This window comes from Macaca mulatta, chromosome 14, assembly GCF_049350105.2.
Source record: "Macaca mulatta isolate MMU2019108-1 chromosome 14, T2T-MMU8v2.0, whole genome shotgun sequence".
NCBI classification, from domain to species: domain Eukaryota; kingdom Metazoa; phylum Chordata; class Mammalia; order Primates; family Cercopithecidae; genus Macaca; species Macaca mulatta.
Window position 1 is genome coordinate 70,194,838 of NC_133419.1, and position 27,244 is coordinate 70,222,081.

Genomic DNA, 27,244 nt, shown 5'->3' on the forward strand with positions numbered 1-27,244 from the left:
TGATTGTAGAATTTATTAAAGGTTGGAGTTTACTATGTGAATGTGAAAGAGAGGTAAAGAGGAGATGAAAATATCAGTCTTGGTGTGGGTGAGTAGTTCAGGGGAAAAGTGAGGAAGAAGAGTTCATAGACCAGAGGGAAATTAGGGGATCATGGGGACTCAAGAGCAAGTGCATGGGCATGAGAAGGTTGGAAGGTAGAAGCCTATAGCAAGGATATGAAAACAGGAAATTTAGGATTTCAGAGATAGAGAAGTTTTTGACTCTGTCAAGTTCAGGGGCAGCCATTGGGATTGGGAGGCTGGGGTGAAATCTGAGTATAGGTTATTGAATCTGTAAATTTATAGTAGTAGATGTTCCATCTATGCTATCTACCAAAGACTTTCCAAAGCCTAAGATGTATTTCCTCTTCCTGGTCTACCAGGAACAATTAATGTTGTCTCCTATTATGCCTTGCTATGTTATGGGAACTCATTTGATCATCAAACCACAGAGTTTCTACTAGTGAGCAGGGTCCTGGTGGTACAAAAACGATTAGAACCCAGTTGCTTCCTTAAAGAGATTAGTGTCTTACTTGGAAGGCAGAAATTTATGCCCAGCATGAGGCATCATCTGTTTCCGTCTTTGTCCATGATTCTGTTACCTAACTTACAAGGTCATGATTCATGATTACTCCTGAATTTCATCTCCTGGTTCCCAACTCATTATTTTTGATCCAACCAATCCTATAACAATAATGAAAAGTAGAAGGTGTTCTTCTGCCACTGTTCCTCTGCTCCTTTGGTATTTCAGTGCTCTACATGGGGAAGAGAACATTACATCTTCTATTTTCCTCCCTGAACCATCCTATCACTTGATGGAAAAGGGAGAGAGCCCTCCTGCTGTTCTTTCTCTCAATACACCCTCACTCTAAAACTGAGATGAACAGGAGGCAAAATGGATTATTTAACGGGAAGTTCAGATGTTGGGAAAAAGAATCTGTTTGGGAGACCTGAAATTGAAACCTGCAAGGACACTTATGATAACTAACATGTGTGATAAATTCAATAAAAAGAAAAAAACTTATTACTTCCTTCTTCTCATTTGGATTTCAATCGCTTGTATATAGGTACTATCCTTTTTTTTATAAATCAGGTTCAAAGTTAAAGGAATGTTAATCTTCTAAAATCAGGTGGCAAAGTCAGGACTTAAAATTAGGTCTGTATGATTTTGAACCTGTGGTCCTTCAGTATCCTGGAATGTTTCTTTTGGAGGAGGCCCTGAACTTGTAACTTGGCAGACCATGGGAGTGGGAATTTAGGAGGGAAGTATAGGACTAAGTGGATTGAGGCAGTCAGGTCATATCCTCTATGGCTTAAATCCTGGTGTTGTCTCTGGCCTTCAAGCTCCGGCCTCTGAGATCTGAGCTCTGGAATTTTCCCACTGGAATCTAAGCTTTAGGTTTTGCCTGAGATCTGAGTTTTAAGCTCAGAATTCAGGGATCTAGACTCTGTTCTGGGCACAGAGTTGCAGTTTTGAGGCTGGATAACTGTGAGGGTGTTGCTATGAAGTTTGGAGAATTTGTCTCCAACTTCTTCATTATAAGGAAAGAGCTGAAATTTCATTTTCTCAGTGGGGAGAGGGCAGTATCTCTAGGTGAAGTGGTTTCTTCTTTGTTTGTTTATTTGCTTTTTCTTAGCTTTTTATTCCCAAGATCTAACCCCCCTCATTTCCCCATCACCAGCACAGCATCACACTCAGGCAAAGCAGGACCCCAGGAGCTCTGGCATCTGGGAACTCTTATGCAGAGGCATAAAGGCAACCTCCTCTCTTGGCTGGTGCCTACCTGAGGCCCATTCTGGAGCCATTGTGAGCTCTGGTCCTCTGCCTCTTAGTCCAACTCTCACATCACAAAGCTGTCTCAGGTGAATTTGATCAGTCTGTGTCTTTGAGGTGTGTATACAATAAGTGTGTTTCTAGCTACAATTCTGCTTGCGCTTCTGTATGCTTCTCTCAGATTCTCTTATCATGCCTCTGTATCTTTGAGTGAATCTCTATCAATGCCTGTGTATGTTTGCATAGTTGTCCGCAATTAAAAAATCCTTAAATCTCACTTTTATACAGGTTTTCTGTAGAAAGAACAATATTCATTCAAATACCCTCGTGGTCTGCCAGCCACTTTCAGATAAGCCTGCCAGAGACTGCTTTAGCAGTGAAAGACACATGGGTGATCACACAGCAGGGGTTGAGAGCTTGCCTCTGTTCTGTCCCACAGAGATCCACAGACATGGGGTTCTGTCACTGAATAGGAGAGACCTTGCCAGTCTGGAATCTCAGGCCTGCAGGCAGAAAGAGAGTTGAGCGCCCATTAATCCTGATTCAGCAGATGCTGACATTCTCTTTCCACAACTTTCATAAAGAGTTATCCAGTCTTTGCTTGAACACCTTCACTGCCCAGAAGCTTATTATTTCATTGTGATTTTAGAAAAATGTTTCTTACATGAACCCCAGACTGTCACCCTGTGATCTCCACCTACAGCTCAGTACCTGTCACACTGATCCCAACCCGTCTCTACTGCAGTCTCCTCTGGTCAAAATGAAGCATCACTCATTCCTCCAATGTCCTTAATGTGACTTAATTCCCGTTACTTTTTGCGTGTAATGCAGTCAGTTTAACTCCTATTTAGAATATAGAACCAAGAACTGAAGGTACTCCAGTTACAGCCTAAGTAGTATATTCATCTTTTATTCATTAATCTTTTTTTAGCATATCTTTGTGTCAGAATCATGTCATGTGTTGAGAAGGCGAGGATGAACCAGGCACAAGTCTGATCCTAAAAGAGCTCAAAATCTGACAGGAAGCAGGTATAAATGTAATTTTAATAAAATAGAAAAAGTCTGTACAAAATACTACAAAGTTATAGATGAGAAAGTTATTGTTTCTACTAAATAGTATTAGAAAAAACTACAGATTTGTTGTAAGCTCTGTATCATACTGCTGATTCATATTACACTGGACTATTGATTGGCCACTCTGACAGGAGGACTTTTGTGGTGTGCAAATTAAAATTCAGACACTTGGAGAAATAGCTAAAGGGATTTAGGACAGGTTAAGAGAAGAAGGAAAGATTACAGGATATCACCATGGAAACCTCAGATACTATTTATCCATTCAGTTACTTATTCATCCAGTTAAATATTTATTAGGCGTCTGTTATGTATTTGACCCTGTGCTAGTATGGGATATCTAGTGATAACAGACAAATAAACACACAAAAACATTCAATATTATCCATTCTTTTTAGAATTTATGATCTAGTAGGGATACAGACTTTAGGCAAATAATTACACAAGTACATATATGTTTACAAATTAACATAAATGTTCTGCAAGAAAATAGCGTATTCCATGAGCAATATTCAGTTAATACTTGATTAAGATTATTATGGCCCTGAGTCTGCAACATTATCTGTAATGTGGAGAAAGCATGTTTAAGACCAATATAAGAAAGCGCTTCATATCCGTGAGATCTGACCAGGACAGTGATTTAGGGATGCAATAAACTCCCCATCACTGGGAATGTTGAAGCTGAGCATGGGTGACAATTGTATAAAGATGGACATTCTCTCAGTGGGTACAGGATTGGACTCTTGTTTCAGATTCTAGAGAGCCTATTAAGTTGATCACTGAATATATAGACTTTTGAGATGGGGCTATTTTTAAAGGTGACTTAACCCTTGTTCCTTACCACCTGACCTTCAGTTTGCGTAGGAGGCTAGAAAAAAAGTCTATCTGCTATTCAGTCTTTTTCTCTGCCTGGAAAAATAAAGATGACCAACTTCTCCAGCATCTTCCCATTTTTCTCATTTAGATGTCTTTTGCTTCAGAAGGTTGGCTGCTGGACCTTATAGGGAAGACCATGGGACTTGTAATTGGAAGAACTAGATTCTAGTCCCAGATCAGCCACTTACTGGTTTCAGGCTTTAAATAATTTCTAAATTACTTATCATGCCTAATACAATGTAAATGCTATGTAAATAATTGATATTCTATATTGTTTAGAGAATAATGACAGGGGAAAAATCTGTGCATGTTCAGTGTAGATGGAAGTTTTTTTCCAATATTTTTGACCCAAGATTGGTTGAATCCATGGATGTGGAATACACAAATATGGAGGACCAACTGTAGTTCTGTTGAATTCCAAAGCCAAAGTACATTACCAGTATGTTCTTAAAAGCACTTCTGTTCTCTAGGCATGCCTGATAACTCCTTATTACCTGAGATGCTGAAGACATTTTCATTCCTGGATATAGATATAAATTGGGCACTATGAGTAAAGCATTAGCTTATCATCATGATCTTGGGATGTCTGTGACACACAAGTGTGCCCCCAAAAGTCTCATTATGGCAAACAAAGAGAAGATAAGAAATCTTACATCATTTAAAAAATAAAGAGGGGAATATTTTAGACAATTTGAAGGAGAGTGAAGATGTATCAAAAGTAAGTCCTCAGATGTCTTATTAGGATATAGAATTCATATACCTGCACATGACTCAAAAAATGAGCACATGCCTCAAGAAATAATCAGAAAGTACCCTATTACCGATATTAAGAAACACTCACCAAAGGATACTGTGGTCTTTAAGTTCTGGGGTACATGTGCAGAACGTGCACCTTTGTTACATAGGTATGCACGTGCCATGGTGGTTTGCTGCACCTATCAACCCATCACCTACATTAGGTATTTCTCCTAATGCTATCCCTCCCCTAACCCCCCACCTCCCAACAGGCCCAGGTGTGTGATGTTTCCCTCCCTGTGTCTGTGTGTTCTCATTGTTCAACTCCCAATTATGAGTGAGAACATGTGGTCTTTGGTTTTCTGTCCTTGCGATATTTTGCTGAGAATGATGGTTTCCAGCTTCATCCATGTCCCTGAAAAGGACATGAACTCATCCTTTTTATGGCGGCATAGTATTCCATGGTGTATATGTGCCACATTTTCTTTTTTTTTTTCCTTTTATTTATTTATTTATTTATTATTATAATTATACTTTAAGTTCTAGGGTACATGTACATAATGTGCAGGTTTGTTACATATGTATACTTGTGCCATGTTGATGTGCTGCACCCATCAACTCGTCAGCACCCATCAACTCGTCATTTACATCAGGTATAACTCCCAATGCAATCCCTCCCCCACCCCCCTCCCCATGATAGGCCCCAGTGTGTGATGTCCCCCTTCCCGAGTCCAAGTGATCTCATTGTTCAGTTGCCACCTATGAGTGAGAACATGCGGTGTTTGGTTTTCTGTTCTTGTGATAGTTTGCTAAGAATGATGGTCTCCAGCCGCATCCATGTCCCTACAAAGGACACAAATTCATCCTTTTTTATGGCTGCATAGTATTCCATGGTGTATATGATGTGCCACATTTTCTTAATCCAGTCTATCACTGATGGACATTTGAATTGGTTCAATGCTTTTTAATGCTTTCACTGTTAATGCTTTCTGGAGCCCTGAAAAAGACCAGGCATCTAGGATTTACCGAAGAAGATACAGTCACATCCTGGCAAATGATTTGCATATCAGAAAAACGACCATATCTGTAAAGATCCATAGATTATAATGTCCCTTGAGCAGAGAAGCTTGAATTTGAGGACAAGGAGAGAAAGGTCGGTGACGTTATGTTAGTTTTCTGTGGTGACCAGAGCAAATTACCACAAACGTAATAGGTTAAAACAACATTTTTTAAAAAAATCTTAGAGTAGAGTCTGTAGTTCAGAAATCTGAAATAGATCTCACTGGGCTAAAATCAAGAAATTGGCTGGACTGCCTTGCTTACTCAAGGCTTTAGAGGAAACCCATTTTCTTGCCTTTTTCAGCTTCTAGAGGCCAACCACATTCTTGGAGTTTTAGTCAATTTCTTTCTCTACAAAGCCAGCAACATCAGGCTGAGTCCTTTTGACACTGCCTCTTCTCTGGTACACTTCTGCCTCTTAGGACATTTCCCTTCAAAGGACACTCGTGATTATGTTGGGCTCACTTGATTATGCAGGACTTTCACCTTATTTTAAGGTTTGCTGATCAGCAACCTTTATTCCATCTGCAGCCTTAACTGCCCTTTTCCACGTAAACCGACACATTCAGAAGTTCCAGGGATTAGGATGTGGACTTTTCTTATAGGGGTGGAGACATTATTTGATCTACCACAATTATATTCTTTTTAATCATCCCAAATGCCCATGAATGGGGACTTATTTCATTTTCCATTCATTAATGTATTATTAGAAATACAAGCATGTGTCACTTAGCAACAGGGATATATCCTGAGGTATGTGTTGTTAGTCAATACTGTAGTTGTGCAAACATCATACTGTACTCACACAAACCTAGATGGTACAGCCTGTTACACACTTAGGCTATATCATGTAGCCTATTTTTCCTCAGCTACAAACATGTACATGCTGCTCTACTGAATACTGTAAGCAATTGTAACACAGAGGTATTTGTGTATCTAAACATATCTAAACATAGAAAAGGTGTAGTAAAAAATACTATGAAAGATAAACAGTGATACACCTAAATAGGGCATTTACCATGAATGGAGTTTGCAGGACTGAACGTTGCTCTGAGTGAATCAGTGAGTGAGTGGTGAGTGGATGAAAAGTCTTAGGACATTACTGTTTGCTACTATGCACTTTATGAACACTGGACATTTAGGCTATGCTAAATTTATAAAAAATAGTATTCTTTCTTCAATAATAAATTAACCTTAGCTTACTGTATCTTTTCTACTTTATATACTTTGACTTTTTCACTGTTTTGTAATAATACAGCTAAATCCATGAATGCATTGTACAGTGGTACAGAAATATTTTTTCTTTATATCCTTATTTTACACATTTTTTCATTTTTAAAATGTGTTTATTTTTACTTTTTAAACATTTTTGTTAAAAATAAAGACACGATGAGTAGATTGCAAAAATTTTCTCCCATTCTGTAGGTTGCCTGTTCACTCTGATGGTAGTTTCTTTTGCTGTGCAGAAGCTCTTTAGTTTAATGAGATCCCATTTGTCAATTTTGGCTTTTGCTGCTGTTGCTTTTGGTGTTTTAGACATGCAGTCTTTGCCCATGCCTATGTCCTGAATGGTACTACCTAGGTTTTCCTCTAGTATTTTTATGGTATTAGGTCTAACATTTAAGTCTCTAATCCATCTTGAATTAATTTTCGTATAAGGAGTAAGGAAAGGATCCAGTTTCAGCTTTCTACTTATGGCTAGCCAATTTTCCCAGCACCATTTATTAAATAGGGAATCCTTTCCCCATTTCTTGTTTCTCTCAGGTTTGTCAAAGATCAGATGGCTGTAGATGTGTGGTATTATTTCTGAGGACTCTGTTCTGTTCCATTGGTCTATATCTCTGTTTTGGTACCAGTACCATGCTGTTTTGGTTACTGTAGCCTTGTAGTATAGTTTGAAGTCAGGTAGCATGATGCCTCCAGCTTTGTTCTTTTGACTTAGGATTGTCTTGGAGATGCGGGCTCTTTTTTGGTTCCCTATGAACTTTAAAGCAGTTTTTTCCAATTCTGTGAAGAAATTCATTGGTAGCTTGATGGGGATGGCATTGAATCTATAAATTACCTTGGGCAGTATGGCCATTTTCACGATATTGATTCTTCCTATCCATGAGCATGGTATGTTCTTCCATTTGTTTGTGTCCTCTTTTATTTCTCTGAGCAGTGGTTTGTAGTTCTCCTTGAAGAGGTCCTTTACATCCCTTGTAAGTTGGATTCCTAGGTATTTGATTCTCTTTGAAGCAATTGTGAATGGAAGTTCATTCCTGATTTGGCTCTCTGTTTGTCTGTTACTGGTGTATAAGAATGCTTGTGATTTTTGCACATTAATTTTGTATCCTGAGACTTTGCTGAAGTTGCTTATCAGCAATCTACTCATCTGACAAAGGGCTAATATCCAGAACCTACAAAGAACTCAAACAAATTTACAAGAAAAAAACAAACAACCCCATCAAAAAGTGGGCAAAGGATATGAACAGACATTTCTCAAAAGAAGACATTCATACAGCCAACAGACACATGAAAAAATGCTCATCATCACTGGCCATCAGAGAAATGCAAATCAAAACCACAATGAGATACCATCTCACACCAGTTAGAATGGCGATCATTAAAAAGTCAGGAAACAACAGGTGCTGGAGAGGATGTGGAGAAATAGGAACGCTTTTACACTGTTGGTGGGATTGTAAGCTAGTTCAACCATTATGGAAAACAGTATGGCGATTCCTCAAGGATCTAGAACTAGAGGTACCATATGACCCAGCCATCCCATTACTGGGTATATACCCAAAGGATTATAAATTATGCTGCTATAAAGACACATGCACACGTATGTTTATTGCAGCACTATTCACAATAGCAAAGACTTGGAATCAACCCAAATGTCCATCAGTGACAGATTGGATTAAGAAAATGTGGCACATATACACCATGGAATACTATGCAGCCATCAAAAAGGATGAGTTTGTGTCCTTTGTAGGGACATGGATGCAGCTGGAAACCATCATTCTTAGCAACCTATCACAAGAACAGAAAACCAAACACCGCATGTTCTCACTCATAGGTGGGAACTGAACAATGAGATCACTTGGACTCAGGAAGGGGAACATCACACACCGGGGCCTATCATGGGGAGGGGGGAGGGGGGAGGGATTGCACTGGGAGTTATACCTGATGTAAATGACGAGTTGATGGGTGCAGCACACCAACATGGCACAAGTATACATATGTAACAAACCTGCACGTTATGCACATGTACCCTACAACTTAAAGTATAATAATAATAAATAAATTAAAAAAAAAAATAAAGACACGAACACACACATTAGCCTAGACCTAGACAGGATCAAGATCATCAGTACATTATCTTCAACTTCCACACATTGTTCCACTGGAGGATCTTTTGGACAATAACATACATGAAGCTGTCATCTCCTAGGATAATGACGCCTTATTCTTGAATACCTCCTGAAGGACCTGAGTCTTTTTTACAGTTAACTTTTTTTTTCTAAGTAGAAGAAGTACTCTCTCAAATAACAATAAAAGGTAAAGTATAGTAAGTAACAAGTGATAGGATTTTTCAGCTTCATTATAATCTATGGAACCACTGTCCTACATGCAATCCATTGTTGATAGAAAAGTCATTATGTGGAACATGACTGTATTTTACTATTCTTTTAGTGATTATCTTGTAGATAACAAATTGCATCTTGACATCTTATTGTCTACTATAAATTACCATTTTTCCATTTTCCCAATAATGCTAGACAGAAGTTCAGAACTTTAAAAACTCAAATTATATCTCCTTCTTTTTGCATTATTCCTGCCACAAATATAGTTCAAAGAATGTTCAAACCCCAATACAACATGAGTATTATTGTTTTTTTTAGTCAATGTTTGCTTTTTTCTATATATTTACCTTTTCCAATGCTTTTAATTTCGCTCCATATTTCTGTGCGTGTCTCTGGGATCATTTTTCTTTTGACTAAAGAACACATTTGATATGATGCAGGTTTGCTGCTAACAAATACTCTCGGTGTTTGCTTATCTGAAAACTACTTTTTCATTTTAAAAGAATATTTTCACTGTGTATAGAATGGGATGTTGGTGGTTATTTTACATATATAAATCTATTATCTTTCAGCTTCTTTCATTTCTACTGAGAATCCAGTTGTTTGTACTATTTTTGACCATTTAAAGATAAGGAGACATTTTTCTCTGATTGACTTCAGTGTATTTCTCTTTGTTACTGGTTTCTGTTAATTTAAATATGATATGCTTATTCAGGGCTTTCATAAACTATGTGGACCTTCTTGAATACATGGGTTGATGTGTTTTACCAGTTTAGGGGAATTCTCAACCATTGTCTCTTGAAATATTGCTTCTGTACCTCCTTTTCCTCTACCGTTTAAGTTTCTATGAATGTTACATCTTTTAAATGTCCTACATGTATTTCACATATCTTTATATTTTCATTTTTTGTGCTTTCATTTGGCTATTTCTATTGACTTGTTTTTCTTTTCTTGGAATAGCTTTCTGTTACCTTTAATATTCTTTTAAATGCATTTATTTTGATAGATTTTTTTAGTTCTAGAATTTACATTGAATTATTTATTAATATATCCCAATTCTTTGGTGAATTTTTCCATTATTTCATCAGCTTTTCCCCATTTTCCTTTACTTTTTGAAAAATGCTAATTGGATTTACTTTAGTTAATTCAAAATTCTTTTCTGTTCTGCTGGTGTGTCTTTTTCCCTCTGTCTGGGCAAAGCCCATATCCTCATCTTTTTCCTCTTGCAGGGAATTGACATATGCCTCCAGGGAAAGAAAATGGCTCGGCCGGGCGCGGTGGCTCAAGCCTGTAATCCCAGCACTTTGGGAGGCCGAGACGGGCGGATCACGAGGTCAGGAGATCGAGACCATCCTGGCTAACACGGTGAAACCCCGTCTCTACTAAAAAATACAAAACACTAGCCGGGCGAGGTGGCGGGCGCCTGTAGTCCCAGTTACTTGGGAGGCTGAGGCAGGAGAATGGCGTAAACCCGGGAGGCGGAGCTTGCAGTGAGCTGAGATCCGGCCACTGCACTCCAGCCCGGGCAACAGAGCAAGACTCCGTCTCAAAAAAAAAAAAAAAAAAAAAAAAAAAAAAAGAAAGAAAATGGCTCTAGATGTCAGTTTACCTCTCCAAGATTCTCCACTCTCCAGAGTCTGAGAGGGCAACCTCTTGTTGCCCTTGCTTCATAGCTTCCTAAATGCCTTTGAACACACACAGACACACACAGTGATTTTAAAATACAACTTTTCTAGTTATTTTCAGCAGGAGTATTGGTCTTACATAGACTTACATCCTGCTTAGAAGTCAGGGCATCCTTTTTAAAAAAGGCTAATACCACCAAGAACATACCTATAGATGAACAAGTTGGGTTTATTACTTGTAGTGATAAAGAATGCACAACATTTGGAATTAGGAGGGTGTTACAAAAATATTATTATAGGTTATGGGCTTGTTTTAGGTGATTTTGAAGAAGGCTTAAGGATTTGATGCTTTTCTATGAATTAAATGCTTCCAGGAAGTAGCATTTAATTTTCCTTTGTTAAATTCACAAATCTTATCTATAGAAAGTGAGATTAAGGCTGAGTTGATAATAAACCTGGAGTCACTCTAATTAACTGAGGGGGATTGCTCGGTAGTTTGAGGCTTGGACAATGTTTATGTTTGGATTATAAAATGGTCTTTTTTTTTCTGGATACATTGTGATCACAGGCTGGTCTTGTAAACGACATTCTGAATGGTTTGTATGTAACAAAAGAGCACCAAACTTCAGCTGTGAGTGCCAGACCAGTCTCTAGCAAATAGCACCAGATCAGCAATTGGATGTCATGAATGACTTTTCTTGTTTTAACAAATAGATGGAGAATATGAGGAATTAGAACAGTTGCTCTGACTGCTACATTTTTTCCAAATTTATTAGTACATATCCAAGGCCATTGCAGGAAAAGAGCAAGGAAAGAAAAGGAAGAAAGGAAGGAAAGAAGGGAGGAAGGGAGGGAGGAAGGGAGGGAGGGAGGGAACAAGGAAGGAAAGGAAGGAAGGAAAGAATTTTGACAGTGTTAAGCTAGGAGGTTTTTCCTAATACATGGGATAAAATAAGGTATCACTTAGGAAGCAATTATTGGGATAAAATTAAAGGATGAGGAGGAAGGGACTGCAGTGAGCAAGGAAGGGTAATAATCATTACAGATGGATGAAGCAGCTTGTTGTAAACAGTGAAAGCTAATTTGGAACTGCAGAAAATGAAAGATATTTGATATTGCTGTAGTTCAGAGAGAAAAAGAGTGATGTAAGATGTAGTTTCAGGGAAGATCAGTGAAAAATTGAAAAGATAGTATCATAAGCCTGTGAAAATATGTTTTTGGGGAGAGAAGCCAGAATTATTGAAATGTAGACAAGGTGAATATTTTCAATATATATTCTCTCAAATCTTTTGAAATTTCAATCATGTGAATGTTTAATCTTTGTCAATAATATTTTATTAAAATGTGGATACAAAATTAATCATTATTGATAGAAAAAATGGCAGAGGAGGAAATATATGGTAATTTAAAATATATTAAATTATTTGCTTATTTGAAGAGAATGAAGGATATTTTGAATATCATTGAAATTTATAAAGTACAGATATTAAAACTTTACCCATGAGAATAGAAGTACAGTTTATAACTCTAGAATAAACAGGGGGAATAATAAAAAAAAAAATCTGATGGGAGACAGAAAGGGAGAAAAACTGTGTAAATCAAAATATGTAAAGCAGGTAAACTGAACACATGTATTTATTTAAGTATTAATATTAATACAACTATTAACTCATGGTGAATAGTATAATGTGTGAGAAAGCAAAAGCGGGTGAGAAATTTTCAAAAAATGAAAATGGGAAGCACATGGATGTGTATGACAACTGATTTTGCAAAGCAAAGAGATATAGAACCCAACTGATTACAGAGGAAGAAGTGAACAAGAAACCATGCAATTCTGCTAAGTCAGAAAGTTTCATGTATTTAAGGCAGCTGAAACTCAGGAAGAGGGGATGATATCGTGTGGAACTCAAAACAGGAGATTTCTTGAAAGTCAATGTGCAGAGATTCACTCCTCATCACCACAAAGGCAGGTGATTATTATTATATACTTTTTTATGTGCATATAATATTAAGAGATAAAAGTGTCCATCTTATAAGTGTATAGCTCAAAAATTATTGCAAAATGAATACATCCTGTTCCCTCAATACAGATCAGGAAATATGCCCCACAGTAATGTCAGTTTTGGTAGGTGTTCCACATGCAGTTAAAAAATGGGTAGTACATAATTGTTATTTTCTTGTTTTTTAATTATTAATAAGATCGATATTTTTAATGATGTTTTTCAAATATTTTAAATAATTAATTTTGTGGTTTTGGCTTAGTTGTGTTATTTCCTAGAAAAGCTGTAATAAAATTTTTCATTGTCATTATGCATTTGACTGCTTATTTTTGTAGCTCTGACAATTGTCTTCTTGTACTCCAGCTCTCTGAGTTTGCTGTAAACTCTTCTTACTTCCTCATCTATTACTTTTAAATTGATATATTTATTTATTTATTTATTTATTTATTTATTTATTATACTTTAAGTTCTAGGGTACATGTGCATAATGTGCAGGTTTGTTACATATGTATACTTGTGCCATGTTGCTGTGCTGCACCCATCAACTCGTCAGCACCCATCAACTCGTCATTTACATCAGGTATAACTCCCAATGCAATCCCTCCCCCCTCCCCCCTCCCCTCTCCCCATAATAGGCCCCGGTGTGTGATGTTCCCCTTCCCGAGTCCAAGTGATCTCATTGTTCAGGGGAAAAATCTCCATAAATATCAGGCATACTTCTCTAGGCTTCACTTCTGTTTGGAATCTTGATCTTTACATCCTCATTGCCTTGAGTGCTCTCTGAAGTCATTTAAAACTATTTCTGTATCTTTTCTAATTGTTCTTGGCAGGAGAATTGGCTTGAAGCAAACACGTATTCCCTTGATAAATGTGAAAGTGTTTATTTAGTGTCCTAATTTTTAATTTAGCTCCATGCATAGCTGAATATAATGACTTGTAACTTTGTCTTGTTGAGAACATAAAAGATAGTTCCAAAAGTATAAATTTTAAGTTAAAATAGTAGAATATAAAGGTAGAAAATCCCAGAGAGTCTTGAGATTCTGCTTATTACACAATTTCATAGACACCAAGAGTTTCCAAGATTCTTTTCACTGTGTGATTTTCTAGGATTCTTCCTGAACCTGATGTTGTCTCTGAGACTGGACTTCAGGGTAAAGATTGGAAAAAATAGAACTAGAAGGAGCATTACATGTAAAGAAATCCATTCTAGAATGAAGCCGAAGATATTCAGTAAATTGGCTATAATCTGAGAAACATCTAAGGACAAGTTATCTTTACAGAGCTTCAGTATTTCCAATGGCCTTACATTTACTAAATATAATATGGTAATAATATTTAAGAAGGCTGATAATTCACTATGCAATCTCAGAGGGAAAATGGAAGTGACTTCCTAAGATTCTCATTTTATGTTAAGTCATTTAACAATCTGGTCCTAACATCTTTTCCTGTACCTACCTGGTTGTGGGATGTCTTTTTACAGATACTCTAATGTTACTCAGATGTTCCTTCTTCTCTTCTCATCCCAGGAAATAATCACTGTCTTATTTATCTGGCCACTGATGAAATGATTCTTCTTGTGGATTTACTTGCTTGGTTTCCATTGATAATTTTGAGGCATTGTCCTCTACAGAGTTGTGTCATCTATCAGCAGGCTATTAATTTAGGGTATGGCTATAGGCAACTGCAGATCCCCAGGTCAGAATCTCTAGAAACAGAGTATATGGAAACTTGGAGGCAGTCTCACACTATTAACTGTGCAAGAAATTAAGACTTCTTGTAAAAGCACTCTTTGTCAATTATTGACATCTTTACAATGCAAAATGCAAGCAAACTATTTAAAATGTTTAAAATTTATATTCATAAGCTTTATCAGTGTGTGCTTATTTGTAAAAGGATCATTATAAGGTCAATTTAAAACTTGTTTCTAAACATCATTCCAGGAAGTGAAATGTACAGCAGAGATGGAGAATGTAGAAAAAAAAGTTCTTTCTAAGTTCTTTTAGTGGAAGAAACCTTGTGTCTTTTGTCACTGCTTTATCTCTAGGGCCTAGAAGTATACCTGACCCATTGAGTAACCTCAATAAATTCTACTTGGCTGACTACTAATGAGATCAAAGAGCTTTATTTCTTGCTTCGTTGACACAATTTAGGGGTTAAGAGCTCAGACTCTGAAGTCTTACCCAGGTACATTCCAATGCTAGGTCTTAGAGGCATAGATTTAAGCACGATGTTTACTGTATGTAAACATCAGTTTTTCATCTGAAAAGTAATAATTACATTAATCCTATTTCTTTCTTTCTTTCTTTTTTTTTTTTGAGACGGAGTCTGGCTCTGTCGCCCAGGCTGGAGTGCAGTGGCCAGATCCCAGCTCACTGCAAGCTCCGCCTCCTGGGTTCACGCCATTCTCCTGCCTCAGCCTCCGGAGTAGCTGGGACTACAGGCGCCCGCCACCTCGCCTGGCTAATTTTTTGTATTTTTTAGTAGAGACGGGGTTTCACCGTGTTAGCCAGGATGGTCTCGATCTCCTGACCTCGTGATCCGCCCGTCTCGGCCTCCCAAAGTGCTGGGATTACAGGCTTGAGCCACTGCGCCCGGCCCATTAATCCTATTTCTTAGGGTTGCTATAGGAAGTGATGAAAATAATAAAATTCTTAGTATATATTTTATGTTAAAAATCTTAATTTCTTTCCCTGAAAATGTAAGTATAAACTGTATCATTTTAAACGCCTGCAAAAGAGCATCCAACGAGGTAGAAAGTATGAATATCTACAAAGAGGATGTTTGCCTCTAAAAGTTTCTGCAACCTGGATGAGAGAGTCTCAAGTTTGCATAATAAACAGGATTTTTAATCTTTGAGACTTCCAACTTGGGGCCTTGGTAAGGTTGGGTGAATGCCACATCATAGCCTGTAGTGGAAGCCTCCTTTGAACTAGCTGGTATGTTTCTCTCCTATTGAATTCAGAGAGCAATAACTGAAGACAATATAATACACTTTACTTCCTCTCTCCCTAGCACAGAGGGATCAATAGAGTTCCCATTATACCTTCCAACTCCCAGGTGCCTTTTCCTTATGAGGAGTGCTGTGTTACAATCTTTTCTGCATTCCTGCTCCAGGTATACAAGGTAATGAAGAAAACCTCATAGCACATGTTTTAAAATAGCCTCACTTTCGTGTACTGTTCTGTCACACATAATTCACCTCTACCTGCACCCTCACCTCCGTTCATGGTCAGACTGTAGAGAACCTCCTGTTAGACGCCATGTTTTAAGGTGATATCAATTACATAACATGCAATCTAGGGCCACCTGTTATTATAGAAAGCAAGCAAACAAACAAAAACATTTCTTCCTACTATGGTTTTTGGCTACACTCTGGGTCTTTTTTCTGATAGCATTCGGAAAATGGCACCACGGATCTCCTTGGTCTTAATGCTATAGACAATAGGATTGACAACAGGTGGGAAGAAGAGGTAGGCACTGGCCATCATGGCTTGCAGCAGAGGGGACACACGATGTCTAAGGCGGTGCACTATAGACAAGCTAATCATAGGCACATAGTAAGCAAGCACAGCACAGATATGTGAGCCACATGTGTTGAATGCCTTCTTCCGCCCTTCTCCAGTGGCAATACCCAGTACAGTGTGGAGTATGAGCCCATAGGAGATCACAATCAGCAACAAATCCAGCCCAAAAGTAGAGGTAACAATGAAAATCCCATAGATATTATTAACAGAAATGTTCCCACAAGATAGATAGATAAGATTTGGGTGCAGACAATAGGAATGTGAGAGAGCATTGTGGCCACAGAAGGACAGACGCTGTAAGAGAATGGGCAATGGAGTCATGAGCATAATGCTTTTCAGTACGATAATAGCTCCTGTGCCAAAGACCCTGGGCAGTGTCAGGATAGCTGTATAACGCAGTGGGCTGTAGATGGCTACAAAGCGGTCCAAAGACATGGCCAGCAGCACAGCTGACTCCATAATAGATAAAGAATGGATGGAGAACATCTGGAGAAGACAAGCTTCAAAACTAATTTCAGTATTTCCAAAAAGGAATATGCCTAACACTGTAGGCAGGGTGGATGCAGAGACACCAACCTCGGCCAGTGCCAACATGGCAAGAAAGAGGTACATGGGTTGATGTAGGGCAACATCTGTTCTGATGACATGAAGAATGATTCCATTCCCAAGGAAAATGATGATGTATATCAGGCAGAAGGGGACGGATACCCAGAGGTGCTCTGCCTCCAACCCTGGGATGCCAACCAAAATGAATGTCGTAGGTAAAAACCCTGAAGAGTTATTAGAATTTTTCATGTTGACATATCATCCCCTGGTATCAGTGCCACCTTGAAAATTAGAAACAAATTAGTGAGATGACATCATTATGAAGAAAGATAACGGCGCTGAGGGAAGGGAAGAAAAAAGCAAACTCACAGATTTATGTGGCCGAATTTCTTATTTCTAAAAACTGACAAATGACCACCATCAAGAAATTTCCAATATGGAGAGTGCTACAGCCTCTGTCATAGGCAGATAGAAAATTATGTTATAGAAAATGACATTATGTTATAGACAGAAAGAAAATTATGCCTCTGATCAGATGCAGTGGCTCATGCCTGTAATCCCAGCACTTTGGGAGGCTAATGTAGGCAGATCACTTGAGCCCAGGAGTTTGAGACCAGCTTAGGCAACATGGCAAAACTCTGTCTCTAATAAAAAAAGACAAAAATTATCCAGACTTGGTGGAGTGTGCCTGTAGTCCTAGCTATTTGAGAAACTGAGGCGGGAGGATCACTTGGGCCCAGAAGGCAAAGATTGCAGTGAGCCAAGATTGCACCCCTACACTTATGCCTGGGCAACAACATGAGATAAAAGAAAAGAAAAAAGAAGAGAAAAGAAGGAAAAAAGAAAATAAAAGAAGAGGGAGGGAGGGAAAGAAGGAAGGAGGGAAGAAGGAAGGAAAGAAGAGAGGAAAGAAGGAAGGAAAGAAGAGAGGAAAGAAGGAAGGAAACGAGAGGAAAGAAGGAAGGAAGAAAAAGAAGGAAGAGAGAGAGAAAGAAAAGAAGGGAAGGGAAGGAAGGAAGTAAAGGAAGGAAGGAAAGGAAGGAAGTAAAGGAAGGAAGGAAGGAAATAGAAAAGAAAAGGAGAAGAAGAAGAAAAGGAGGGAAGGAAGGAAGGATAAGAAAGAAAAAGGAAAGAAAGGAAGAAAGAAAGAAAAGAAAGATTATGCATTTAAGGTGTAGTGCACCTTGGATCAACTCAGAGAGAAATGACTGCCTTGCATTGGTGTGGAGATGTGTGGCCGTAAAAAGCTGCTGGGGAAAGAGACAAATGTAAGCAATCCCAAAATGAGAGATGGAATAATGTCAGGAATAGGTGAAAATATTTTATTGGTAAATATATAAAGATGAGGTCCATAGCATGGTATATAAAAAGAGCTAAAAATTACCTGATGAATGAATATAATTGTATGAATAATTAAGCAAGGCTGAGATAGTGGCAGTGGCCAGAGTCTGGAGCAAGTGGCAGAGAATTAAACTAGAAAAGCAAGAAATTTGGACCCACACTGGGTTAGCCGTCCCATGTTTTGAAAATTCTAGGAGTCAACTAGAAAGATTATGTGCAAAGGCATGGAAGATTCAGGAAGGAGAAGGAACCTACATTTGTGGATGTGTGTGCAGACTTTAAGGTTCATGAAAATATTCTGTCAATGATGACATCCACAATTTGTTGACTCAACAGTTCTCAAAGAAACTTACCTTATCCATTGGGACCTTTTCTTTCTAGCTCAGACACACTGCTGAATACACTACAGCAACAACACTGGAAATCTAAACAGATTTTCAAAGGATATTCTCCTGGGGAGGAGAGGAAGGCAGTCGAGGGAAAGAGAAAACCACCTGCCTGAATTGGGTGTGTTTTGAGATAAGCATTGTCTAGGTCAGCAGTTACATTAGAATCCTGGACGAGCATAGTAGGAAGGACCTCTGAAGATTGTTTTCAAGTCGTTCACCCAGATGCACACAAACACACACAGACACACTTGCTTACCTATTCACACATGAGCAAACATGCTTCCCACATGTGCTGAAAATCTGATTCTTCTATGAACTTTTCATTCAGCCACTGCTGAACTTACACATCAACAGGGACCTCACTATTCCATAATGGTTATTATTAAGTTCTTTGCTCTGCAGATCTAGGACCAGTCAGCGCACCTCTATGTCACGGACCATGCAGGACCTAGGCAACGCAGAGTCCTAGACCTACTCAGAAAATCTCTGCAACTTTCAACCACAGCTCATGAAGAACAAATCTTCTTCCACAAATATTCAAATAGTCGTCACCTATGCTGAAGTCTTATCTCCAAGCTAGTCACAATTATATTGAGTACTACAAAGGAAATGTTCAAGATACTTTGAGAGGGTCCTAAAGGGAAAAACCCAATTTATTCTTAAAAGTCAGGAAAAGTTTTCCTTGGAAAGTGGCATTTCAGCTAAGACCTAAGAATTAGTAGAAAATTTCCAGGCTAGGTTGTATGCAATGTGGTGCAGGAAAAAAAAAAGGAGATTACCATGGCAGTGGGTATATAAGATGGCACTTTGACAAAAGCTAAAATAAAATATGGGAAAATAAATACTGTAGATGTAATAGGATATTAAAATAATTGATGTTTTCGTATTTTTCCTATCATAAAAATATGGAAAGAAAAAAATTAATTGCCTGGCTAAATAGACTAAATACAAGATCTCTGGACACTTATCATGCTCTGATACAATGTAACAGAGTAGATTATCAGTTTAGGAAAAGCTCTGTGCTGTGGGCTATGTTAAAATGTAGGGCAGGGAAATTCAGGGACAAATTATTGACCTTAACGAATGATCACACATGTCAGAACATCTTATGGCCGAAAATGAGAAACATTTGTCTTCCCCATTCTTATGCCCTTATGTTCCTTTCTCACCTCCAAAAGCTCAATATAGCCTTCTTATTTCTTTAAATAGATCAAATATTGATCTGCCTCTGGATTGAGCAGCTGTTCTTCCCGTGTGCTGCCTTGCTGAATCCTTGATCCCACTGCACCCTCTATCTTGCCTGCCACACCTCAAATAAACGGATATTGGAAGAAACAAATCTTGACTGACACTTGAGACTAGAGTTTCTCCTCCTCTGCCTTCTCTGCCCCTCTGTGGTCTCTTTTTTTTCTTTCTTGCATTTTTTTTTTTTTTTGCATCTTTCTCAGTTTCCATCTCCAGAGTCTCTACTGCCAGATAAGAGACTTGAAATAGATCTTAAAACAATCATTCTCCTGAGTTTAGGATTTGTTTGACAAGAGCATTTTAGCTTGAAAGTTTACAAAATAGATCATGTAGTCTATACCCCAGTATAATAGGACACAACAAATCAGCAGAAAAAAATAGAATGTGGGACAGCAACGACTATACCCCTGGTGCTGGACAGAATTGGAGGTGAATCTTATGTGCAGCATAACTTTGCATACTTTACCTTTGTGCACATTCATATCTTTATTTTTAAAGATAAAGATGTTAATATTTACCTCAGGGACTGGCTCTAAATATTTAATGTGAGCCTTTAGCAACCAGTGAATGTTAATATTCTCTCCACTCTCTCTCTCTTTCAGGCATTCTCAGAAGGAGTCAATCACAGTCAGCTTATTTCCAACTTTTAATTAAAATTTGTCTCTCCTTGTTATTGGCTCACTGATACTCAGACCATATCTGCGAGGTAAACAAGGAGACAAGAATTTCCCACTTAGTAGATGAGCATATAAACCAGACATATGCATTTCATGAGTAATCCAAGATAATATGATGGCAAAACTATTTCAAGAATTCATGATGTTCTCTGGTGTTTTTGTTTTGTTTTCCACCTGCCACCAATTTAGGACATGATTCCTCTCATTCTACCAGACAGGTTCAAGAAGCTAGGGAGTTGACTACTGTCTTAGGAAAAATGCTAAGGGCTTCACACTGTGACATGGGGTTGGGACTCCTGAATGCTGCTTCAGAAGGCAGGGCTTGGGGATTGTATTAGTTCATTCTCACACTGCTATAAAGATACTACCTGAGACTGGGTAATTTATAAACAAAGGAGGTTTAATTGACTCACATTTCCACATAGCTGGGGAGGCCTCAGAGAACTTACAATTATGGCAGAAGGGGAACCAGGCACACCTTACATGGTGGCAGGCAAGAGAGAGCTAGCAAGAAGAGGGAAAACTGCCTTATAAAACCATCAGATCTCATGAAGACTCAGTATCACGAGAACTGCATAGGGGAAACTGACCCCATGATCCAATAATCTCCCACGTGGTCCCTCTCCTGACACATGGGGATTGTGGGGATTACAGTTCAATATGAAATTTTAGTGGGGACACAGAGCCAAGCCATATCAGGGATCGTGGGCTTGTGCACTCACCTCAAGTAGAACTGGCCTCTGAGCCTCAGATGGGATGGGGAAGCTCAGTTCAACAAGTCCCAGCCACTGTGGCATTCATATCTTCTTAGTCCTGGGGCTGGAATGCTGCCTTATTTTTTTAAAAAGCTGATAAGAGTCCCTGGGAGTAGAGTAATAGGGAGAAAGTTAGGTTCCCTGAGGAGCAATTACCCAGGTAATAACATCACCCTCTCTCAATATCTAGAGAACCTAAGGGAAACAAGCAAAGATATAGAGTCAATGTCTTTGTGAAATGAGTGTAATAATAGTATTTATCTAGTATATTTAAATAACTAATATATGTAAATTGCTTAAAAAGTGTCTGATAAAAAGTGCAGTAGAAATATTAGCTGATATAAGTATTATTGGGCAATTGTATCCTAAAGAAATGAAACATTAGTCTATTGTGGTCATCAACTATCACTTTTCTGAATGTGTATTTATTAAGAAAGGAGAAGGTCACAGAATTGTTAGTATCCAGAGAACATCAAGAATGTTTAATTTCAGGAGATGACAGAATGTAAGGGGTTAAGCTATAGTGAGAAAAGTTTCTAGATTAGGTTGGCATACGGATGGGGGAAAGATTAATCAAAAAGCTGTGATGAATAGAGCTTCCCAGCATATGATGGCTAGAGAGAGCTAGCAGAAAGTGGGTACTTCCACAGCTCAATGTTAAGAAGAATTAAAAATGTGGAACCAATGAGCTTTGATTGTTTGTATATGGTTGGTCCATTGGATAATTGTCTGACTGAAAAGAGGAAAAAAATGTGATTTGTCTTGAAAGTCCACTATGATCCATTTATAAGACTTAATAAAACTGCTTTGAAAATACTTATTTTTTGAGCCACTGGCTTAACAAGAGAGGACTTTTGTGAATTGGTGAGAAAATGCTTTAAATGATAGCTTATGTGGTACAGATTAGATCTATAGATTAGATTAGATTAGATCACATGGATTAGATCTATATCACATGTGGTATGGATTATATATGTGTGTATATATATATCTGGATCTAATATATGTGTGTATACACACACACACACATACCTGTGATTAGGAAATGGGGTATTAGAGTTTAAAAAGAGAAGAAAAGTACTTCTGGTTGATCATGAGGTACAGAATATGACTATGGAGTGAGTGGCAAAAGTCGTATTGAAATAAACTTCATTGGAATTGAAAAAGATCAGAACTTGTGATGAAAGATCAATGGATGGATGATTCATATGAACACCAAGTTGAATTTCGGCTGTTGGTATATTTTTTCCCAAATGTCAGTGCTTGCTTCAAACATTTAGCATAAATACACGCATAAAAGAGGTTGTCATTTTTGTTATAAACTGGGATCGTGTTCTGGGAGACTTTGGTCATATTTTCCTTTTTCAGTCTTCAGCCCTATTACCATTACCATTATACATTCATTGAGTTTGACAATAATTTAATAATCTTTGACGTATAAATGAAAATTAGAGTTTTGTTCATTAATTATTGTTCTCAAGTAAGTCATTCTAGAAAAACTGCACACCTTTCTCAGAAAGACATATTTCATATCATTGCAGCTACTGAAACAAAGAATGTTTGCCATATTTTCATGAGAAAAGTTTGCCCACAAATAAAAGTTTGTACTAGGAGGACAGGAGAACTTGCTCAATAAGATAATGAATGTATCATATGATTATTATCATTGATAATCATCTGTGTACCAAGAGAATTATAAAATAGATTAGCAAAGCTCATACTCCTCCCCTTTAAAGCAGATGCTTAGATGTGAACCAAATTATTTGTGTTTATTGCTAAAACATGAGGGCATAGATCTGCTTGAATATATAGGAGAAAAACAGAATTTGTATAAGCAGAGGGCTGGATACAAAGTGATTTAATAATTTTGTTTAGTGGGCCATTAAGTGGAGAATTAAGAGGCAATACCAAGCAAACAAACAAAAACGTTGTCTAGGGCTCCTGTTGTACAAAAATTTCTGCTTATTAAAAGCATGTTAGAAATTAGGCATAGTCAGGCCGGGCGCGGTGGCTCAAGCCTGTAATCCCAGCACTTTGGGAGGCCGAGACGGGCGGATCACGAGGTCAGGAGATCGAGAAATTAGGCATAGTCTAGAGAGGGATATCATATCTGAGTCTTAGCAAAGAAACGTATAATGTGTCCTGACATTATCTAGTAAGTGCGTCTTTATAATAGAAAAAAAATGTTCCTGGTTCTCAATCTAACTGCTATTACAGATATGTCTCAGGATGAGTAAAAAAGCAGATATGCAATGCTCATTTAAACCTGTTGGTTTTCTGGATGATGAGTAAAAAAGCCCAATTCCATATTGTCACCCACTTCTGAAACCAATCATGATTCAAAGACAAAAACCAATCCTAGACCTTTTCTTATAACTAAATAAAAATAAAGAAGATTGCTATGATCTTAATGTTTCTTCCCCTCTTCTAATTCATATGCAGAAATCGAATCACCAATGTGACAGTATGAGGAGGTGGGGCCTTTGGGAACTGAATAGGTTATGAGGACAGACACTTCATGAATGGGACTAAGCCTTTATAAAAGGAGCTCCAGAAAGCCACCTTGATCCTTCTGCCATGTGAGGACCCAGTGGGAAGACATCAACTACTAACCAGAAAGTAGGCCTTCACCAGAAACCATATCTGTCAGTGCTTTGATCTTGAACTTCTCAGCCTCTAGAACTATAGGAAATAAATATCTGTTGTTTATGAGCTACTCATTTTATGGTATTTTTGCATAGCAATCCAAATAGACTAAGATAGAGTTTGGCCAGTGTTAGAAGACATTTCTCTTATTTTGCATAGCATTACAGAATTAAAACAAAAACCATGTTTTCTATATCTAACTGAAATATACTTAGTATGACAGTTGCATGTATTTTATTTTGCAAAAGAAGAAAATTTTAATATTAAATGGAAACATTCTCTATCACACTTGAAAACTAATTTTCCCCCAAGTCTTTATCTCCAAGATCAATAATTTAAAAAAAAATTTAAGAAATGTTTGAGGGAGGGGCCAAGATGGCTGATTAGTGGGTTCCACTGAGAATGAAAATAGTGAGTGAATCCTGCACCTTCAACTGAGGTATCCCGGTTCTCTCACTGGGACTGACTAGGTGGTTGGTTTGACCCACAGAGAGCAAGGAAAATAGGGTGGAGTGACAGCCCACCCAGTAGCCAGAGGGGGGAAGGGGAGCTGCCACCCCCAGCCAAGGGAGAAGGGGATTGTGCTCCCCCACCGGGGAAATCATGCTTTTTCCACACACCTGTGCAACCTGTGGATCAGGAGATCCCCTTGTGAGCCCATGCCACCAGGGCCTTGGGACACAAGCACAGAGCTGTGCAGACTCTTGGCAGCCACTCAGGCTGTGGCTAGTGGAAGCAGGCTGGACACTGCCTAAAAAAACCACGTTCCTGGAGGGAGGGGTGGCTGCCATCACTGCAGCAGTAGTTGGCTGTTTTCCCCTGCCAGTGCTGGGAAGACTGGATGATTTGAACCAAGAAAAATTCTCCACAGCGCAGCACAGCAGCTGTGACAGATCACAGCCAGACTCCTTCTTTAGGTGGATCCCAGATTCATCCCTCATCACCAAGCAAGGCCTGCCTGTAAGAATATCAGCAACTCGAGCTGGGTGCGGTGGCTCACACCTGTACTCTCAACATTTTGGGAGGCTGAGATGGGCGGATCACCTGAGGTCAGGAGGTCAAGACCAGCCTGGACAACATGGTGATACTCAGTATCTACTAAAAATACAAAACATTAGCTGGGTGTGGTGGCAGGCACCTGTAATCCCAGCTACTTGGGAGGCTGAGGCAGGAGAATTGCTTGAACCCAGGAGGTAGAGGTTGCAGTGAGCCAAGATCTTGCTATTGCACTCCAGCCTAGGCAACAAGAGTGAAACTCCGTCTTAAAAAAAAAAAAAAAAAAAAAAAAAAAGGAATATTAGGAACTCCAACCAGAGGTTTATGGATAGAACTCTGATTTCCCTGGGACAGAGTCCCTGGAGGGAGGGGCAGCTGGAGTCTTCATGGATCAGCAGACTTAGTCTTTCCTGCCTCCTGGCTCTGAAGAGTCGCGGCAGTCCATACAAGAGGGATTCAGGGCTCTGAAGAGTCAGGGCAGTCCAGACAAGAGGGCACCACACTGGATCTACCAAGGGTCAGCCAGACTGCTTCATTAAGCAGGTCCTGGATCTTGTGCCTTCTGACTAGGTAAGACGCCCTCCATCTAGGGTCAACAGACACTTTACACAGGAATGTTCCCACTGACATTAGGTTGGTGCCCCTCTGGGATGGAGCTCCTAGAGGAAGGAGCAGCAGCCATCTTTTTCTGGTCTGTGGTCTCCAGTGGGGACACCTCCAGGTGCAGGAGGGGCCCAAATGAATAGGGTTTGAGTGGACCCCCAGCAAATTGCAGCAGCTCTATAGAAGGGGGCTTGATTGTTAAAGGAAAAACAAACAGAAGACGGCAACAACATCAACAAAAAAGACACCACAAAACCCCATCCCAGTGTCAGCAGCCTCAAAGATCAAAGATAGATAAGCTCATGAAGATGAGAACCAATGTAAAAATGCTGAAAACTCAAAGAGCCAGAGATCCTCTTCTCCTCCAAATGATTGCAACACCTCTCCAGCAAGGGCACAGAACTGTGTTGAGATAGATGAACTGACAGAAGTAGGCTTCAGAAGGTGGGTAATAATGAACTTTGTAGAGCTAAAGGAGTACATGCTGTCCTAATGCAAAGAAGCTAAGAACTATGATAAAACATTACTGAAAGCTGTTAACCAGAATAATCAGTTTAGAGAGAAACATAAATGACCTGATGGAGCTGAAAAATACAACATGATAACTTAACAATACAACCACAAGTGTCAACAGCTGAATAGACCAAGCAGAGAAAGAAATCTCAGAACCTGAAGACTATCTTACTGAAATAAGACAGGGAGACAAGTTTAGACAATAAAGAATGAAAAGGAACAAACCAAACCTCTGAGAACTATGGGATTATGAAAAAGACCAAACCTATGACTGACTGGGGTATGTGAAAGAGATGGAGAGAATGGAACCAAGTTGGAAAACATACTTCAGGATGTGATCCAGAACTTCCCCAACCTAACCATGCAGGCCAACATTCAAATTCAGGAAATCCAAAAAACCCCAGTAAGATACTCCATGAGAAGATTAACCCCAAGACACATAATCATCAGATTCCACAAGGTTGAAATGAAGAAAAAAATATTATGGGCAGCCAGAGAGAAAGGCCAGGTTGCCAACTAAGGGAAGCTTATCAGACTAACAATGGACCTCTCAGTAGAACCCCTACAAGACAGAAGAGATTTGGAAACAATATTCAACATTCTTAAAGAAAATAATTTCCAATCTAAAATTTCCAGTCAATCTAAACTTTATAAGCAAAGGAGAAAAAAATCCTTTTCAGAAAAGCAAATTCTGAGGGAATTTGTCACCACCAGTTCTGCTGTGCAAGATCTCCTCAAGTAAGCACTAAATATGGAAGGGAAAAAAAAATTTTACCACCCACTACAAAAGCCTACTGAAGTACACAGATCAATGACACTATGAAGCAACTACATTAACAAGTCTGCAAAATAACCAGCTAGCATCATGATGACAGGATCAAATTCACACATAACAATATTAACCTTAAATGTAAATGGGCTAAATGCCCCAATTAAAAGACATAGAATGACAAGCTGGATAAAGAGTCAAGACCCATTAGTGTGCTGTATTCAAGAGACCCATCTCACATGCAAAAACACACACAGTGCAAAATAAAGGAATGGAAGAAAATTTCCCAAGCAAATGAAAAGCAGAAAAAGCAGGGGTTGCCTTCCTAGTTTCTGACAAAACAGACTTTAAACTAACAAAGATAAAAAAAGACAAAGAAGGGCATTACAAAATGGTAAAGGGATCAATTCAACAAAAGAGCTAACTATCCTAAATATATATGCACCCAATACAGGAGCACCCAGGTTCATAAAATAAGTTCCTAGAGACCTACAA

The 27,244-nt window shown here is 38.6% G+C and overlaps 1 protein-coding gene and 1 long non-coding RNA gene across 2 annotated transcripts in view; one reads left to right on the forward strand and one right to left on the reverse strand.

Moving 5' to 3' along the window:
- LOC144334322 (uncharacterized) overlaps window positions 1-23,931 on the forward strand; it is a 123,598-nt gene extending 99,667 nt beyond the window's left edge. The window contains exon 2 of the long non-coding RNA XR_013404058.1: window positions 23,665-23,931. This is a non-coding gene — a long non-coding RNA (uncharacterized LOC144334322). The remainder of the gene's footprint in view (window positions 1-23,664) is intronic.
- On the reverse strand, window positions 16,111-17,064 carry LOC714905 (olfactory receptor 51J1). The gene has a single exon (XM_001111430.4). It carries the CDS (start codon window positions 17,062-17,064, stop codon window positions 16,111-16,113), a length of 954 nt encoding a protein of 317 aa, XP_001111430.3.
- Window positions 23,932-27,244: the final 3,313 nt, after the last annotated feature.